Below are 12,845 nucleotides of genomic sequence, written 5' to 3'. Positions count from 1 at the left end.
CAACACGTGCTGTATTTGAGGTAGGAACACTTGAGAACTGTCACAATGTTTTGCAAACTGCTGTTACAGTTAATTTCGTTCCGTTAATTTGTTTGGTTCCTATTCTGAAGTAACACTTAATACACATGGGGTTAGCTTGCTGGTCTAGTTTAAGTTAGCATGGGCATGCTGTTCACTGATAGAGTAAGGCCAAAATTGTCCTGATATTGTCAGTGTGTTATCATAAACATGTCCTAATTTGTCATGAAAAGAAGAGCAGCACCCCTAGACCCCCAAGTGAAAATACAGATAATAGATAAGCAATTTAAGAAAATAAGTATAATGTATATAATAAATGATTTTACTGTCACTTTCCTGGGTCTGTTGACCCAGCGTTTTAAGTTTTAGTTTGTTTGGATGTCGATGTTTGTTTATAAGTTCTTTAGGTTTGCTAAGTTCATTTGTTTATTAGATTACCCTTGTGATGTCTGTTTTATTGGGAAAGTCCTTGTCCTATATGCAATGAGTCTAGTTTTGTTTCCCCTTGTCCCAGCTGTTCCTCATCCCCTCATTATCTCTCTGTGTACTTACAGTGGCTTGCAAAAGTATTCGTCCCTCTTTTCCACATTTTGTCACATTACTGCCACAAACACAAATTGTCATGGTCCTGGGTCGGTGACCTAGCGCTTTTAGTTTATTATCATTTTCTAGTTTATTATTATGATGATGATTATTATTATTGTTTGAGTTCTATGTCTTATATTTGGTCTGCCTCTGAGTCTGTGTCTCTGTCTATGGTGTCACCCCGTCTGTTTGTGAATCTGTCTGTTTAGTTCTGTGTCTTGTTTGGTTCCCCGTGTCTGAGTTTCCTGTTTTATTGTGAAGGTCTCTGTCTGATGTGAGTGTGTTCACTTTACGTTTCCCCTGTCCCGTCAGCTCTGATTCCTCCCAGCCGTATTGCCCTCCTGTCTCTCATCCCCTGATTACTGGTGTGTGTATTTAAGCCCTGTGTGTTCTCCTGCCTGTTGCCGGTTTGTCTGTGTTCCTCCGTGTCAGTCTGTGTTACTCGGTGTCCTGCTGGTCGTCGTCTCGGCCTCTCAGCCCTTTGTCGTATGCTCCCAGGTCTGTTATTTTAGTTCTTCCCAGTTTAGGTGTCTTCAGTTATTTGTCATGCCCCACTGCTTGTTTGCCACTACACCTTGTAAATAAACTTCACTAGCATTTTCATCCACTGCTTGCATCTCGGGTCCTCCTTCCTCCACACCACACGGCTCGCCTTCCCAGCCGCGACACAAATCAATTTTAATGGAATCCAATTGCAGCAAAAGGTGGTTCTACAAAGTATTGACTCAGGGGGCTGAATAATTGCGCACACCCCACTTTTCAGTTATTTATTTGTAAAAAATGTTTGGAATCATGTATGATTTTCGTTCCACTTCTCACGTGTACACCACTTTGTATTGGTCTTTCACGTGGAATTCCAATAAAATTGATTCATGTTTGTGGCTGTAATGTGACAAAATGTGGGAAAGTTAAAGGGGGCCGAATACTTTTGCAAGCCACTGTAAGTCCTGTCCTAATTTGTTCAGTGTCAGGTCATCTGTTGTCTTTGGTGCCACGTTTCCATGTTCCAGGTATCTTTGTATCCATGTCAGGTTTCATGGTTTTTTTGTTTTGTTTTTTTTTAATAAAAAATATTTTCCCCAGGTTAGGTTATTGTTTATCTTCACCTCTGCCTTCTGTTTTGTAATCTTTTAATTAAATTAAATTTTATTTATATAGCGCCAAATCACAACAACAATCGCCTGAAGGCGCTTTATATTGTACAGTAGATTGCACAATAATAGATACAGAGGAAAAACCCAACAATCATAGGACCACCTATGAGCAAGCGCTTTGGCGACAGTGGGAAGGAAAAACTCCCTTTTAACAGGAAGAAACCTCTGGCAGAACCAGGCTCAGGGAGCGGCGGGCATCTGCTGTGACTAGTTGGGGTGAGAAAAGGAAGACAGGACAAAGACATGCTGTGGATTAATAACAAGTATGATTCAGTGCAGAGAGGTCTATTAACACACAGTGAGTGAGAAAGGTGACTGGAAAGGAAAAAACTCAGTGCTTCATGGGAATCCCCTGGCAGCCTACATCTACTGCAGCACAACTAAGGGAGGATCCAGGGTCATCTGATCCAGCCCTAACTATATGCTTTAGCAAAAAGGAAAGTTTGAAGCCTAATCTTAAAAGTAGAGATTAATAAACGGCTTGCTTTCTGTTAATATTCAAATTTTCTTTCACGTTCCTTTGTGTCTGCATTTTGGTTCCACTCCTCAAATTCATACATATGTCTAACCGTTTTTCCCCACTCGGCGACACACCCGTCGGGGGTCAAACTCTGGTAATTCTGTTCTCAGACATGTGAAGCTAGAGACACCGGCAACCATAGTCAATTGTCTTCCAGGGGCCAGAGCAGGCGACATTGAAGGAAATTTAAAACTGCTGGCTAAGGGTAAACGTAAATTCAGTAAAATCATAATTCACGTCGGCAGTAATGACACCCGGTTACGCCAATCGGAGGTCACTAAAATCAATATTGAATCGGTGTGTAACTTTGCCAAAACAATGTCGGACTCTGTAGTTTTCTCTGGTCCCCTCCCCAATCAGACCAGGAGTGACATGTTTAGCCGCATGTTCTCCTTAAATTGCTGGCTGTCTGAGTGGTGTCCCAGAAACGATGTGGGCTTCATAGATAATTGGCAAACCTTCTGAAGGAAACCTGGTCTTGTAAGGAGAGACGGCATCCATCCCACTTTGGATGGAGCAGCTCTCATTTCTAGAAATATGGACAAATTAATTAAACCCCCCATAATATGACTATCCAGAGTTGGGACCAGGAAGCAGAGTTGCAGTCTTACACGCCTCTCTGCAGCTTCTCTTCTCCTGTTACCCCCCCCCCCCCCCCCCCCCCAAAAAAAACCATCTCCTTTGAGACTGTGTCAGCTCCCAAACAGACGAAAAACAAAATAAAAACCAGCAACAAACAACTTAAACATAAACAATTACAAAGAAAGAACAATCGATTTGCCTTACAGAAACCTGGTTGTAGCAGGATGATTATGTTAGTTTAAATGAATCAACACCCCCGAGTCATTCTAACTACCAGAAACCTCGAAGCACAGGCCGAGGGGGCGGTGTGGCAGCAATTTTTCACACCAGCCTATTAATTAATGAAAGACCAAGACAGACTTTTAATTCATTTGAAAGCCTGATGCTTAACATTGTCCACCCCAGCTGAAAAATTTTAGAAACCAGTCTTATTTGTTATCATCTATTGTCCACCTGGGCCTTACACAGAGTTTCTCTCTGATTTCTCAGACTTTTTATCTGATTTAGTGCTCAGCTCAAATAAAATAATTATTGTGGGTGATTTTAACATCCATGTAGATGCTAAGAATGACAGCCTCAACATGGCATTTAATCTGTTATTAGACTCAATTGGCTTCTCTCAAAATGTAAAAGAACCCACCCACCACTTTAATCACACTCTAGATCTTGTTTTTAACATATGGCATAGAAACTGAACATTTAACAGTGTTTCCTGAAAACCCTCTCCTGTCTGATCATTTCCTGATAACATTTACATTTACAATAATTGATTACACAGCAGTGGAGAGTAGACTTTATCACAGATGTCTTTCTGAAAGCGCTGTAACTATGTTTAAGAATGTAATCCACCCACTGTTATCATCTTCAATGACCTGTACCAACACAGAGCAGAGCAGCTATCTGAACGCTACCCCAACAGAGGTCAATTATCTTGTTAATAATAATTTTACCTCCTCACTACATATGACTCTGGATACTGTAGCTCCTGTGAAAACTAAGGTTTCAGATCAGAAGTACCTGACTCTGTGGTATAATTCTCAAACACGTAGCCTAAAGCAGATGACTCGTAAGCTGGAGAGGAAATGGCGTGTCACAAATTTAGAGGATCATCATAATTGGAGAAATATTTTGCTGATTTATAAGAAAGCCCCCCCAAAGCCAGAACATCTTACTATTCATCACTGATTGAAGAAAATAAGAACAACCCCAGGTTTCTCTTCAGCACTGTAGCCAGGCTGACAAACAATCAGAGCACTTTTGAGCCAACCATCGTTAACTAGTAATGACTTCATGAACTTCTTCACAAATAAAATTCTTATCATTAGAGAAAAAATTACCAATAATCATCCCACAGATGTAATATTATCTACAGCTACTTTTAGTACCGTTGATGTTAAGTTACTCTTTTTCTCCAATTGATCTTTCTGAGTTAACTTCTATAATTATTTCCTCCAAACCTCCGTGTCTTTTAGACCCCATTCCTACAAAACTGCTCAAAGAAGTCCTGCCATTAATTAATGCTTCAATCTTAAATATGATCAACCTATCTCTAATAATCGGCTATGTACCACAGGCCTTCAAGCTGGCTGTAGTTAAACCTTTACTCAAAAAGCCATCTCTAGACCCAGCAGTCTTAGCTAATTATAGGCCAATCTCCAACCTTCCTTTCATATCAAAAATCCTTGAAAGAGTAGTTGTCAAACAGCTAACAGATCATCTGCAGAGGAATGGTTTATTTGAAGAGTTTCAGTCAGGTTTCAGAGCTTATCACAGCACAGAAACAGCTTTAGTGAAGGTTACAAATGATCTTCTTATGGCCTCTGACAGTGGACTCATCTCTGTGCTTGTCCTGCTAGGCCTTAGTGCAGCGTTCGATACTGTTGACCATAATATCCTATTAGAGCGATTAGAGCATGCTGTAGGTATTACAGGTACTGCACTCCAGTGGTTTGTATCATATCTATCTAATAGACTACAATTTGTTCATGTAAATGGAGAGTCCTCTTCACCCACTAAGGTCAATTATGGAGTTCCACAGGGTTCAGTGCTAGGACCAATTCTGTTTACATTATACATGCTTCCCCTAGGCAGTATCATTAGAAGACATAGCATACATTTACACTGCTATGCAGATGACACGCAGCTCTGTCCATGAAGCCAGATAACACACACCAATTAGTTAAAGTGCAGGAATGTCTTAAAGACATAAAGACCTGGATGGCCGCTAACTTTCTGCTTCTTAATTCAGATCAAACTGAGGTTATTGTACTCGGCCCTGAAAATCTTAGAAATATGGTATCTAAGCAGATTCTTACCCTGGATGGCATTACCTTGGCCTCCAGTTATACTGTGAGGAACCTTGGAGTCATTTTTGACCAAGACATGTCCTTCAATGCACATATTAAACAAATATGTAAGCCTGCTTTCTTTCATTTGTGCAACATCTCTAAAGTTAGAAATATCCTGTCTCTTAGTGACGCTGAAAAACTAGTTCATGCATTTATTACTTCCAGGCTGGACTACTGTAATTCATTATTATCAGAATGTCCTAAAAACTCCCTGAAAAGCCTTCAGCTAATCCAAAATGCTGCAGCAAGAGTACTGACAGGGACTAGAAAGAGAGAGCAGATTTCTCCTGTTTTGGCTTCCCTTCATTGGCTTCCTGTTAAATCCAGAATTAAATTCAAAATTCTACTCCTCACATACAAGGTCTTAAATAACCAGGCCCCATCTTATCTTAATGACCTTGTAGTACCATATCACCCTATTAGAGCACTTCGCTCTCACTCTGCAGGCCTACTTGTTGTTCCTAGAGTATTTAAAAGTAGAATGGGAGGCAGAGCCTTCAGTTTTCAGGCCCCTTTTCTGTGGAACCAGCTTCCAGTTTGGATTTGGGAGACAGACACTATCTCTACTTTCAAGATTAGGCTTAAAACGTTCCTTTTAGCTGAAGCATATAGTTAGGGCTGGACCAGGTGACCATGAATCCTCCCTTAGTTATGCTGCAATAGACGTAGGCAGCCGGGGATTCCCATGATGCATTGAGTTTTTCCTTTCCAGTCACCTTTATAACTCAGTATGTGTTAATAGACCTCTCTGCATTGAATCATATCTGTTATTAACCTCTGTCTCTCTTCCACAGCATGTCTTTCATCCTGTTTTCCTTCTCTCACCCCAACCAGTCGCAACAGATGGCCGCCCCTCCCTGAGCCTGGTTCTGCCAGAGGTTTCTTCCTGTTAAAAGGGAGTTTTTCCTTTCCACTGTTGCCAAAGCGCTTGCTCATAGGGGGTCATACAGTATGATTGTTGGGTTTTTCTCTGTACCTATGAAGCGCCTTGAGGCGACTTTTTTTGTGATTTGGTGCTATATAAATAAAATTGAATTGAAATTGAATTGTACTTCTGTATACTGTGACATTTACAGTTGCTTAGTTAATTAAGTGACTTAATTACTCACTTTTATTTACTAATTGAATTACTAAATGAAGCTGGAATTGTGCATTCTGCAGTTTTTAATAGTGTGTTATTAGTTTTTAAAGAAACAATATGCATTTTATACCATATTGTAAAAAGTATAAGGTAAGTTGAATTTAAAATATAATTAATAAAGTGTTGACTTTTTTCATCAATTCTTGTAGATACACAGAGTCGAGACTGAGCCTGATGATCATACTGAATCAGATGACAGCGGCAGGAATCTCCAAGTTCAACTGCGGATTGCAGATGCAATTATATTAATTCAGATTAATATAAACTCTTCAAGGGTCAAAATCTGCACACACATCATTCTGCATAGTGAAGGTCAGACAATTTGTGCATTGATCTTGAGAAGTAAGACTCATTAATTAATAGTAATATAATTAGACAAATGTTGAAACTTTATATTTCGATACATTTTGTCAACAACAAAAGAAACCAAGCTGTGCAGGCACTGATAACTGAACCTAAAGACCTTCATTTTTGTCAAGATTTGCCTGATTTAACTGTTGTTACCCTTGTTTAGAGTTCACCTTAATATGTATAAAAATGTGAAAAGATTTTGATGTGTGTTAGAATGATTGTTTAATTGGCAAGGTTTGAACGAACAATTTTCAGAAGCCTCAAAATTCATCTGTTACTATTCCACGAATGTTTCAAATAAATTTCACCTCCATTTCAACATTGAATACGACTGTGGACATAAGAGCTAAAAGGTGCTGTCCACGCATGTGTCCGCTAAGCCCCAGAAGGGTATAACCTGGGTCAAATGTGTTATTGTGTCTGACACACCTACAATATGAGGACTCGCAGAGTGACGTCACTGAAAGTGTGTTTAAAGTGTGTTAAGTTCCAAAACTGGCCAGTAGGCGGTGAAACTGAAAGTGAGCAAAAACGCTAAACACACTTAAACACACTTTTTCATAAAATTGTGATGTTTCAGGACTTCCGAGATTTTTGGTTTGGGAGCATGTTGGGAGCCTCTAGAACACTTTAGAAGGCTCAGAAAAATGAGGACCTCAAAAATGTCCTCATTTTTCTGAGCGTCCTCATTTTGTGAGTGTGTTATCATAAAATTGTCCTAAGATGTCATGAAAACAAGTACACACACACACACACACACACACACACACACACACACACACACACACACATATATATATGTATATGTATAGCACAAATTGTCACTTGTGTACTTCTTTTGCTAAATGTTTCAAAGTCAAGTGTTATTGGTATTATAACAGAGAGGAAGTGATTGAGAACAAACAGCAACTCAGCCACAAAGTGGTATGTAACGTATAATCACGGAGCAGTCGGGTGCCGGTTTAGCTCCCTGAGATGAGCAGGCGATCATACGCTGTATAGCTGAGAGCGGCCAGCCCAGGTTTGAATCCGGCCCTTTGCCTGCATGTCTTCATGTCTCTCTCTCTCTCCACTTTCCTGTCACTCTTCACTGCATCTATATAATAAAGACTGAAAAAAGTCAACTAAAAAAATTAGAGAGAAGCAGCACACTAAGGAGCACAGTGTGCAGAGGTCACCAACTTCTTGCAGAGTCAGTCACTACAGACATCTAAACCTCATGTAGCCTTCAGATTATGTCAAGAACAGCGTGTAGAGAGCTTTGTGGAATGGGTTTCCAAGCAGCTGCATCCAAGCCTGACATCACCAAGCACAATGCTTCATTACAGCGGTGCCACTGGACTCAAGAGCAGTGGAGAAGTGTGCTTTGGAGTTATGAATTACACTTCTACTTCTGGTGGGCGGACGAGTTTGTCTGACTGCACTGTGCCAAGTGTAAAGTTTGGTGGAGGGGAGGTGGGTAATGATGTGGCGCTGTTTTTCAGGAGTTGGGCTTGGCAGTTTGGTTCCAGCTTAGGAAACCAAGGCATGTTGGACAATTTCATGTGCACAACTCTGTAGGAAGAACTTGGGTATGGGCCCTTCCTGTTCCAACACCAGCGCACAAAGTAAGATCCATGGATTAGAGAGTTTGGTGTTAAAGAACTTGGCGGCCTACACAGAGTCCTGACTCGAACTCGATAGAACACTTTTGGGATGAAATTGTGAATTTGACTGTGAGGCAGCATCTCGTTCAACATTAGTGTCTCACAAAAGCATTTCTGAAAAAACAGTCCAAATGCCCTGTGAACACTCCTAAACTTCATGGAAAACCTTCTCAGAACAGCAGCAAAGGGTGGGCCAACATATCATATTAAACCTTATCGGTTAAAAAATGGATGTCACTGAAGTTCATATGTGTGTGTGAAGGCAGACGAGTGAATACTTATGGCAATATCTATCTATCTATCTATCTATCTATCTATCTATCTATCTATCTATCTATCTATCTATCTATCTATCTATCTATATATATATATATATATTACATCTGTTCACAGTTCAGTAAATGTGATTGTCCAAAAAGCAGCAGGATAGTTTCCACCAAATGTGCTGATTTTATATCACAGTTAAAATTCGTAACCATTATTACCGGAAGCCCTTGTACCATTAAAAAATGTAAAAGTTAGTTATGAAATACATGGCAAGTACAAAAGCAATTTTTTTCAACTGGTTACAGATTTTTAAAAATGATGTATCAGTCAGCTGTAAATCCATGGAACATTAATTTGAGGTCTCTCTGTTGCACTGAAGGTTTACCGGGTTCTTTACTTTCTGGATAAGTTTTATGACCCCACAGCCCATGAGACTCATTCAGACTCTTTCTTTACTGTAGGTAACACTGTGTGGGTGGAAGAGAGCTTCCACTTAGAATTCAATCAACAAACACAAATAAATAACCAACGGAAAGGTCTGTTTTTTCAATCTTTGTTCCTCTTCATTTCATTATGATTAATTGTTTAATACTAATTAAAATAAAGCTAAAAGTGTAGATTCAATAATTATCACCCTGTTATATTTCATAACAGATAAACATGTGGGTTTGTCACCTCTGAAATAATGCAGCTCAGCTTGTCAGTGGCAGAAAGCTGTCAAAATAATTCGCTTATGCAAATGGGAGCTTAGAACCTGAGGAAGCCACCTCTGCAGAAATAATAAACCTGTGTGTTTTGTATCTAGAGGCATAGCAGTAGCATGACATAGCAAATGATGGAGGGATGAGCGCTAACGCTGCTCATGCTGCTTACCACACGTTTGTATTGGCATAGCTAATTAAGCATAATTGAGTGCTTTCTACTATCCCTTCTCCGGAGGCTGTTGTATTTATGCAAAGGTTATTTGGAGACAAAAACAATCCAATTACACGTAGAGTACTGGCTTTGCAAAAAATGCAACAAGGACTTGGTCACAGGCCCTCAAAACATCTTGCTCTATAATAAAACCAACAGTCTTTGACTTTAACATGTGGTCAAATGCCAAGAAAATTTAGTCCTTTAAGAGCTGTCAACCAAAAAAAAAAAAACTTTGAACATGAACTTAAGCTTTGAACCGCAGTTCACTCGAGCATCCTTGCAATGCCAAAGTATTTTAGTGCTATTTTATTTTTTTGCACACCCTAAGTTTAATCACAAACCATCAAAAAAGGAAAGACAAAGACATCAGAAATCACCATGCACCCCTGGACTCATTTAGTTCTAACTATGAAATACGATAAATTTCTAATACACGTTCACACATGCAAGATACAGACGCTGGCTAAGATTTAAACACACATTCAGTCATTAACAAAGCCATCATATTCCCCATCATGCCAAAACCATGTTAAGACCATATAAGAGGGCTCTGTGATCATTATGAGATGACACTGCCAATTACCAATACAGCATTTCCGTTTTGTCTGTAAGAGGCAATAGAGGGATTAACTTCAGGACTCTCTGCCTCTCCTCTTCCCTCTCATGAAGCAGGCTATGTTTACTGACTAATCTCTTTTCTTGCTTTAACCATAAATGTGATTACCACTACACAAGAGATAATAAAACCCCATATCTTAGCAGTACCAAAGAGCATGAATTAAAACCTAAGCTGTAGCCTTGAGGAATATCTAAACCAAATAAAATCCACAGCATAAGAACTATTTCATGTTGGGTGCATACAGCCCCCTGCTGGCAAACACTACTCACTATTTAGCCAAATCCAACACAACAAGCTCCATGATCATCTTCTGTTGAATATGAGCAACAGGTATGCAGACACTTTCCAAAGGTATGTTCTAGTGTCACTGTTCCAAAGTCAGTCCTTTACTTGCTCCGATTTACAGACATGAGGGAATCTCAAATGTGTCTTTCAGCAGATTACACATGATGCACTCACATATGAGTCTCACTGTTACTTTGATTCTTACTGTCACCTCCGCCAACTCTTTAAGGAGAGGAAAACCTGCCTTTAATTGTCAATGAAGTTAAGTGTTTGTGCATTAACCAAATATTTAAATTGGTTCATAAAATGTAAAAACACACACACACACACACACACACACACACACATAGGCGATGAAACTACACGTTGAGATTTTTACATAAAGAGCAACATGACTAATGCTTTTACGCATGCGGCTCACTCCTGGTGTCTGTTTGATTGTGGATAAGAAATGAAAGGCAGCTCAATGTGATTCACCACTGAGCAAGTTGGAAATGGAGAGGACCTTCAAAGAGCAAATTAAAAAAAAAAGACACAGAGAGAGAGAGAGGATATATAGATATAGACCGATTCAGTCGCAATGGCATCCACTGAACACTTTTCAAATACCGACGAATAAGTTCAGATGAAAGCTTGGACAAAGTCAACCTCATGGAATATATTAGGAGAAAAGGCTGATACTTTTCATGAAACCGCGGAGGACTCTACATGAATCCGCTATTAAAAGCGGGGTTGAAATGCAGCATGTTAGTGACGGGACATATTAAATGGTTAAAGGTCTGAGGGAGATCACAGAGATTATTGCAAAATTGTTTGATTTAAGGGGAAGAAACGAGACGTGACACGTGGTGAAGGGGGCCAAACGCCTCGTTGATTTGTCAGTTTCGCCTACCTGATATTTCCTGATGAGGTACATTGACGAGGCTGAATCCTTTCGCGTTATAAGCTTGTCTAACCTCGCTACAGCTCCGCGCTTTGCTTTCACCACCGGATGACAGGGACAGCACCGACAGAGTACATAAGGCGACTTGCAGTCTCCACATCGCATACATCAGTGAAATCCTTGATAATGTTTCACAGAGAAATAAGAGATCCGATAGAATAAGAGAAATCCCAAAAAACAAAGCCTGATTGAACGATTTCTCCAGTCTGCGCGTTCAGATTTTCATTTTTTTAAAAGAGAGAGAGGGAGAGAGACTCCTCACTTTAGATGCTGGTGCTTCCACCTCATTTTCACCTCGAAAAAGAAAAGAAATAGCCAACGAGTCAGATCGGTCCCAGTTTGAACAAAATCCTCGTGAAGAAGATACCTGGTGCTCAGTGTGCCAACAACTTCTCCAGCGCACGCACACACCGCTGCCCCGTGTTTATGTCAGTGTGAGGAAAGCGAAATGCAACGGAGACGCACGCTGCACAGCGAGCAGAGCGCACAGGGCAGGGCAAAACATGGAGTGGAGTGGCTGCGACTTCAGCAGCTCACATCCAGGGGCGCGTACTGTCCTCTGCCATTTATGCATTCTCGGTAACGCACACTATCGCACATTAGAGTGGAGACACATGTTGGAGACGCGGGGAGTGTGGGCGGAGTACAACGACACACTGGCCACACACTTGAGGTTATTTCCTTTTAATGTCATCAATCTGATGTTGGCGCACGAAATAGAAGAACCCTCTGTGACCATTCCGTGTCTTTTAATGAATCCAATCGATGGGAGTAATAAGAAGGAAGGCTAGAAAACTCATCGAAAAGATAAGGCACAATATGATCTTAGCAGCTATGAACATTTGTAACGCACCAAATCCTGTTTGGAGCACCTCAGAGGACTGCGCGTTAACTTACTGTAATTTCCTGGACACATAACCCCAACACGACCTTTGGTTAATGGTATACCAAGTATTCATGAAATGCAATGTTTCAGGCAACAAAACAAATACTAGTGGCACAAACAGCCACAACATTTGTCAAATATATAATAGAGCACATCACACATTTTATCTCTAACCTTTTTTTCCCTTAGTTTAAGATGATGCTTTAAGTCAGGACTGTTTGTCTGTCTTATATTCACGAAGATGATTTGACCCAATTTAAATGCACTACCCACAAATGGCAACATTGAGCTGACTTATCACACTATAGCATCAAAGTGATTTCCAACATATTTTAACAATGAGGTAACTTTGTTAGACGAGGAGGGAAAAGTTTTACAGTTATAATGAAGAAAATCTGCGAGGAAAAGTATCTCGTTATATTGTGAAATATTTCCTCCTGAGAGTAAAAAACAAAAAAAAAGTAGAGTGAATCTCATAATATTCAGTATAAACACTCCCTCGGTGTGTTTTTGTGTTTCGGGAGCTGCTTGCTTGTTAAAATCAGCTTTAAAATACACCGCATACGTGCAATTAGACATAAC

At 40.1% G+C, this 12,845-nt stretch overlaps 1 protein-coding gene across 2 annotated transcripts in view; it reads right to left on the bottom strand.

Moving 5' to 3' along the window:
• Positions 1-11,877, bottom strand: part of gpc6a (glypican 6a) — a 180,285-nt gene extending 168,408 nt beyond the window's left edge. For both annotated transcript variants that reach the window (XM_086289758.1, XM_086289766.1), the window contains exon 1: positions 11,327-11,877. In XM_086289758.1, coding sequence (XP_086145884.1) covers positions 11,327-11,486 — 160 coding nt within the window. In that variant the 5' untranslated portion in view covers positions 11,487-11,877. The remainder of the gene's footprint in view (positions 1-11,326) is intronic.
• Positions 11,878-12,845: the final 968 nt, after the last annotated feature.

Source organism: Aulonocara sp. 'chitande type north' Nkhata Bay, linkage group LG1 (genome assembly GCF_057382095.1).
Source record: "Aulonocara sp. 'chitande type north' Nkhata Bay isolate Kocher_YH1m ecotype deep benthic linkage group LG1, A_spYH_male_GT1.1, whole genome shotgun sequence".
In the NCBI taxonomy this organism is placed as follows: Eukaryota; Metazoa; Chordata; class Actinopteri; order Cichliformes; family Cichlidae; genus Aulonocara; species Aulonocara sp. 'chitande type north' Nkhata Bay.
The sequence above is the reverse complement of the archived record's forward strand: the minus strand, read 5'-3'. Positions and strand labels throughout refer to the sequence as shown.